Genomic DNA, 7,648 nt, shown 5'->3' on the forward strand with positions numbered 1-7,648 from the left:
TTCCTTCAGTGGATGAGGAAACGTCCAAGAGGTTAGAGCAGTAGTGCATTCTTCAAATAAAATCTGAGGAATGACTTGGCTACCCACAAAATGGATATGGCAAATATGGGAACTCTGGATTCATACCATGCTGGAAGGCTGGGTGTGCCTGTTGAAGTTTACAAAAAGATGAAGGATGATCCCAGAGTTCATCAATGTATTGTTGCTCTGGATGATGTTTATATCAGGTCAATATACTCCCAGGATGAACAGATGTATGATGCTGAAACTTATGGGGAGACCATATTGGATCTGATTGCCAAGAGAAAAGAAGCACTGGAGAAGCTTCAGAGTCAAGTAAGAAGAAATGCGACAGTCCTTGAAACTGAGTGCAGGAAGAAATTCAAGGGTCTGTCGAAGCCTCCAGTGCGAAGAAGCAAAGCAGAAAGAGATGCTGATCTCAGTACTTTTATCCCTCTAAACACCTCAGAAAGAATTAACAAATCAAGTGTTTTGAAGGAGGTTATTCAGAAGGAGGTCTCTAAAGAAGTTGTTGATATGATAAGGAAGGCTCAGACAAGAGAAAGGTATGATTAATTGACCACCTTCAGAGCTGATGCCAGACCAATCTTAAGTGCTGAGATCCATCTGGCAGAAAACCATGATAACTTCTCAAAGTTCCATGTCAAACTCTTCAGAGAAGTGAACTTTACTGATGAAAGAAAAGACACGTCAATCAGGGCATTCGGATGGTCAGAACTAAGAGAGATTGGCCTTTCATTCAGGGGTAAAGATGTTTCCCAGGATGTTAAGTATTTTATGAAGAGGATTGGCAAAGAATGGATGAGGAAGGAACTGATGGAGATGGAGCTGGGCTTAAGGACTTCTCTTACTATTTCATCATCTCCAGGTGTAAAGAGGAAGGCCACTGAAGAGCCATCTGGGCATGCTGAAAAGAAAATGGCCTGAATTTGATATTGTACTTGTATTTTTTTTTATATTGATAAAATTGTAACTTTCCTCCAGTTGATGTCTGTAAATATAAGTTGCAATTCCTATTTTTCGCATGTACTTATCCAGATTAAGTCTAGAAATTAAGTTGTATAAACTGGGAACACTAATGATCTATAAAGTGGCTCTTCAGTAATTCAAATTAGACTTAGTCAAACTCTTCAAGGATTTTTCAAGCACAAACTTGAATAGATAAAAGCTTGAAAATACTTGCATAATTTCTAAACAAATAGGGGGAATTTGTTAGGTCCAGATTTACTGGACTCGCTCCAGACGTGATTACTGGAGCCCTCTGAAGATTTGTCCAGAAATTATGTGAATACCAGTGAACAACTTACTTGTACAGGAATCTGGATTCCACCAAATTTGTTCACTGGACTTCACTCCAGTCAAGATCTTTCTACGGAAGAACATTCTCACTGAAGTCGACGACTGAAGTCTGAAGAAAGAAGTCTGACAAATAGCGGAGCTCACTAGAAGACTTACCAGATCTCCTGACTGGAGTCCATATCAGTGTTCTAGACCTTACAAGTCTGAACACTAATAACGAGGAATTGACTTTATGCCTTTACATGCCTTTACCCGGATAATCTATTTGTCCTTTGTTAAAAGCCTTACACGCATGTAAAGGTGGTTGGTTAATTAGAAGACAAGTCACTATCATGTGACTTTATTCTTGTACTTTAATCAATGCATTTAAGGAATTAAAGTAATTTTCTTAAATGCATGTAACCATATTTGTACGGCAAAAAGAATATTATATTTATTCTTTCTGCCTATAAATACCAAGTCACTTCCTCGTCCAAATCAATATACTTTTGCAATTTGGTTCCTTTGCTCAAATACTCTCGATCTAAATAGTTATACTTCACAACTTTAAGTATTTCGATCAAGGAGTTTATTTAGCAAAATTAGATCACTTGTAATTCATAGGTTGTTTAGATACTTACTTTGTAATATCTTGTTCCGCAACAACCTTGTATTTTGTTTAACATCAATAAATAAAATACACTTGAAAATTACATAGTGTTTCACCATTTACTTTACTTGATTATCTTTATATTGCTTAAGTACGTATTACGTTATATATATTCTTGCATATATATTTATCGTAATACTAGTCCAATCTAGTGCTTACTTGACGTTTCATACTAGTCCCATCTAGTGATTACTTGACTTGTTGTATTCTACACTTGTGGGTTAAACCATCGAGTGAGGGACTTCACAGCTCCGCTATTTGTCAGACTTCTTTCTTCAGAATTCAGTCTTCGAATTCAGTGAGAATGTTCTTCAGTGGAAAGATCTTGATTGGAGTGAAGTCCAGTGAACAAATCTGGTGGAATCTAGATTCTTGTACAAGTAAGTTGTTCACTGGTCTTCACATAATTTCTGGACAAATCTTCAGAGGGCTCCAGTAATCACGTCTGGAGTGATTCCAGTAAATCTGGACCTAACACATTCTGGTGTTGCTCTAAATGCAAAAGTGTTTTCAATTTTAGAAGAATGGGGATTTATAAAAAAGTTACTTTGGATAATGCGTCTTCTAATGACCGTTTCGTTCAGCTATTACGTGATCAATTAGATACAAAATCGCCACTTGTTTCTAAGGGTAGGTTTTTTCATATGAGATGTTGTGCACATATTGTAAACTTGATTGTACATGATGGGCTTAAGGAAATTGATCAAGCCGTTGAGAAGGTTAGAGAGAGTATCAAGTATTTTAAAGGATCAAAATCACAAATAAGAAAGCAAAAGTTTTTAGATTGTGTTAAGTTACTTTCTGTGAGTTCTACAAGGGGGTTAAGGCAAGATTGTCCTACTAAGTGGAATTCTACATTCCTAATGCTTGATAGTGCCATTTATTACCGAAAGGCATTTGCCCATTTAGAAATAAGTGATTCTAATTATACAAGTTGTCTAAGTGCTTATGAGTGGGATACCATTGAAAAGATTTGTGTTTTTCTTGCAGTTTTTTATGACGTGATTAATGTTTTCTCGGGTACTAAATATCCTAATGCAAACTTGTACTATCCTCACGTTTTTATGGTTTATTTTACTTTGCATGATAGTATGAGTTCAAAGGATGAGTATACGAGACGTATGGGAGCGTCTATGATGGAAAATTTTAAGAAGTATTGGTCTGATTTTAGTCTCACTTTAGCCATAGCCGTGGTATTTGATCCAAGATATAAGTTGCATTTTATTGAATGGAGTTATACAAAGATTTATGGAGAGCACAATTGTCAATATAGTGAGGAGGATTTGTTATTGAGTTCCACTTTTGCTGAATATGTGTTATATTTCGGTAATGTTTCCTCGACAACATCAAATCATGCAAGTACTTCAAGTAGCAAGGCTGATGAAGCAACAAGCAATGATACAAGACGTCTTTATGGAGTTAGAGCAAAACTTTTGGTAATTTTTATTTGTTTGTTATATGTATATATTAAATATAAATTTTATAGTTGTTATGTTTACTTCTAATAATGATTGAATTACTCTTTATGTGTTATACTTTATAAGATTTCGATGAGTTTCAAAGCCAAGAGACCACAACCAACAAAAAGTCAGAATTACAATTGTATTTGGAAGAGCCAAGAATGGAGAGGACATTGAAACTCGATGTGTTGGCTTTCTGGAAATCCAATGTGTTTAGATATCCCGTACTTGCAAAGATGGCTCAAGACTTTTTGACCATTCCAATATCTACTGTCGCATCAGAGTCCACATTTAGTGCCAGCGGAAGAGTACTTAAAAAACATCGAAGTTCACTTGCTAAAGATATCGTTGAGGCACTTATTTGCACAAAAGATTGGTTGTTTGGAGGCTGTAGTGAAATTGATACCGATGATCTCGCCGAAGATATAATGTCATTGTCGCTTGAAGTTAGTCCTGAATCAGGTGCTTCAGTCTCAGTTAACAATTCCAGCTCGTTTATAAAGGTACTGTGGTGTCTTTTCTTTTTGTGTTGCTGTTTTGATCATGTATAGTTATGTCTTTCTTTCGTTTACAAACCTACTGTGCTGCTGTTTTATCTCTTTTTATAATCTACTGTGCTGCTGTTTTTTCTCCATCTGTACAGCCCCCGAGATTACATAATTAAGCCCCGTTATCTTATTTTGCAATCTGTTAGTTTTCAAGCTTGCATCATGTCACTTACTGAAGAATATGCTTACTGTTTTCTGTTCACTTTCAGGTTTGATTTGGCTTTATCATGGAAGATAGACAAGCAAAGTTGTCGGAATTTGACTTTCAAGAACTAGTGTATTTGTTGATAGACTCTTTTGGTTATGTATTGAACTAGTGTATTGATGATGGACTCTTTTGGTTATGTATTAAGACTTTCATGAACTGTATTGTTGATGGACTTTTATGGTTGTGTATTAATTAGACTATCTGGAAATTTTGTGTGGTTAATTTGTTTATAATTTTGTTAAAAGTATTACTGTATTAGTTAAGACTTAAGACTTCAATAGATTATAGAAATTATGTAAATAGATTCTTAACAGGTGTACCTGTTAATTTTCGTGTCGTGTTTGTGTCCAGGAAAAATGACATAATTTTTCTTAACAGGTCGTTTTCGTGTTTATGCTTAACAGGTTTCGTGTGACCTGTTATGCCAGGCTTAGTATGATGTGATTTGTGCCTTAACGATTCAAATGACTTTTCTATAATGTTTTAAATAGACAAATGCTTTATAAACCACGTGTTATCTTACTTAGCTAATTCGTTAGCTAACACTTGTTTCTTGAAATATGTTGCTCCCTCAGGTTTAACATGCTTGAGCTAAATGATGATTAAAGTGCGAGGCATGGGTAGATTGCATTTGAGGATGGCTATAGTTTACCCATAGTGGCTGCTCATTTTAGACATTTGTTTTATGTTAAGATGTTTATGTCTTCAATTGTTATGATCGGTTGTTTAATGTTGGGCAACCAATGGGTTTCCAATTAAACTTATTTTGATGATATGGCTAGTAACACCAAATAATAAATGAACCAAACAAATTCTTTTGGTTTGGTTTTTTAAAGTTTAATTTCGCTCTCTTTTAACGCCGTTAGGCGAACGTTTTTGGAAATCCATATATTTAAACGACGGTTGTTACAGTTATTGTATAACATTTGAATAAAAGATACTTTTTGCTGACGTGTCACACACAATTGGCGCCGTAAATGTAAAAGTGATGATCACTTTTTATTTATGAAAAGTTGAAAAGTTTTCCTAAGTGTGGGGCCCTAACTGTAACATCCCAAAACTTTTTGACGTTGACCGTTAACTTGCCGTTAGTGACCGCTAGTTACTATGTGTTTTATATGTGCTTACGTGAAGTAAATGATTCACACGAGATATGTGTTAAATTGATTTACAGTAATAAAATTAATATTGATAATGATTAATAAAGTCAATTAGTGTTCCCGATAAGATATAAGAATCGATAAGTGCTCCAGTAGCCATTAAACGAGCCGTTAAGTGACGAAACGAGTTGTAACGAAGTGCGAGGGCCTAGATGTAACGTTTTGAAAGTTGTTCCAGCATATATAAGGCATAAGGCACAACCATAAGGCTGAGAAATCATATCTAAACCCTAGAAAACTTTAATAATTAGGCGATTTCGGGCGATTTCGGAAGGGTTTTTACTTGGTTTTCGATCCGTTGATCAATGCTACAGGTAGTTGGGAACTCAAGAAAGATACGTTAAAGTTGCTTGTTGATCGTTGTGCTCGTCGTCAGGTAAGATACATGACTTTTCTCACGCTGAAGGCACAACAAAATGTGGTTTTCTATAATGAACCTCTTAATCGGATTATCTTATGTGTGTTGGGTTTTTCGGGTTTTGCGGGAGGTTATGTGGGAATATATGCAGTAGAACTATATATGTGCATATGAAGTATGATGCTTATAATGACGTTGCTATAATATGTTTAAGATATGTGTTGTTGATAATGTCATTGATATGCCTTAATGTTGATATGTGATTGCTTATAAGTGGGACTTAAGTATGATATGTCTAGTTCACTAGATACACGTGGGAATTGCTATGAGTTGTGCACGTTAGTGGGATAAAAACATTAAAGTAGATGTGGGATTAGTTAGGTAATAAATTTACCTAATGTTAAAGCAAAATGTTAAATGTGGGAAATCGTTCTAGCCTTAGTGTTAGTGCGTAAAAGTAAGAAAGATATAAATACATGGGAAATGCTATAGCTAAATACGTGAGATTGATGTGGGAAGTGTTAAGCTTAACCCGTGCTACTTGAAAAGCTAGTGCGTACGTGGTCGCTTGAGTGGCTCCTTGCGGCATAGTTACATGGGACTAGTATTTCCGGGTGGAGTAACTGACCACCAATGTTAAAAGCATGACGGAATACTATGGAAATGGCATTGCCTTCCTAAAAGTTAAGACGTGGGAAATCGTGCTAGTTGTAAAGCTAGTGCGTAATATGTAAAGATGTAAGACGTGAGAATACATTGATTAAGATAAATATATGAATATGTGAGAAAGATGTACATGTAATTTAAGATGTGAGATTACAATGTGACGTGAGATTTAATAAGATATGTTGAGACGTGTGATAAGAACGATGCATAGGCATAATTAGGAGTATATATCCTACATGTGCTATACATATATGTGCAATATGTTTATGTGTGATATGTAAGACGTGAGATGAAGTTGATTAAGCTGATTAAGCTGATTAAGTTGATAATAAGATATGTGTGAAAGAAGTATATGTGTTTTACGTTGTGAGATCACAATGTGACGTGAGAATATGTGCTAATATGAATACGTGTGACAAGTTTATGTGTGATATGCCAAGATATGATATGAAGTTACGTTTAAGTGGTAAGTCTATGTTGATATGATATAAGGTATTGATTAAGATGTGGGTATATGATGTATATCCTGATATGAAATGAAATGTGATGCAATGTGGGAAAAGGGAAGTATGGGTTGATCTATGATTGTTGTGGATGATATGTAATGTGGTTATGTTTCGATAAGTAAAATATGATAAAGTTTTATGAAACTAAAATGAAGAACGTTTTATTAAATGTGTGTATCTTACTTAGCTATTTTTATTAACTAACACTTGCTTTTATAAAATGTTGTGTCCTTCAGGATAAGCAGGTATAAGCTAGTGAAGTGCGTGGATCGTGAGATGGGTAGAAGAATAAAGAAAGATTAGCATTAGTTTCCTGATGCTTAGACTTCCCTGTTAGCCATTGTTTGGCTACTTACTAATGACTTATGGTTTATGTATTGATGTATGGCATCTATGTTGGTGCCATAACTTGGATTTATCATTTATTGTTGTGACGATACGATTTAGTAATACCATTTTTATGAAAGGTACCATCCGGTTACAGATGGGGCAGTTTTATATGTACGTTTTCCGCAAAGTTTGAACGCCGTTAGGCAAAGTTTTTGAAATCCAGGTTTTAAAATAACGGGTGTTACACTAATCGTCTTTACATTAAATGCGGAAGTATACCCCAAATTATTTCGGATTTCAAACCCGATCAAAATTGATTTTAATTACATAATATATATTTTTGTAGGTTTTAATTTCAAAATCATTTTCATTTTATTTATTTTGGAAAACCCTTTGTATTCCATCATAATTATAAATACATTTTCCGAAAACAATTCCTTCAT

At 34.9% G+C, this 7,648-nt stretch overlaps 1 protein-coding gene across 1 annotated transcript; it reads left to right on the forward strand.

The window, feature by feature from the left end:
- Positions 1 to 2,493: 2,493 nt before the first annotated feature.
- On the forward strand, positions 2,494 to 4,192 carry LOC122587704 (zinc finger BED domain-containing protein RICESLEEPER 2-like). The gene is made up of 3 exons (XM_043759869.1): positions 2,494 to 3,418; positions 3,514 to 3,932; positions 4,187 to 4,192. The coding sequence occupies exons 1-3, from the start codon at positions 2,494 to 2,496 to the stop codon at positions 4,190 to 4,192; spliced, it is 1,350 nt and encodes a 449-aa protein (XP_043615804.1).
- The last annotated feature ends 3,456 nt before the right edge of the window (positions 4,193 to 7,648 follow it).

Source organism: Erigeron canadensis, chromosome 2 (genome assembly GCF_010389155.1).
Source record: "Erigeron canadensis isolate Cc75 chromosome 2, C_canadensis_v1, whole genome shotgun sequence".
Taxonomy (NCBI): Eukaryota; Viridiplantae; Streptophyta; class Magnoliopsida; order Asterales; family Asteraceae; genus Erigeron; species Erigeron canadensis.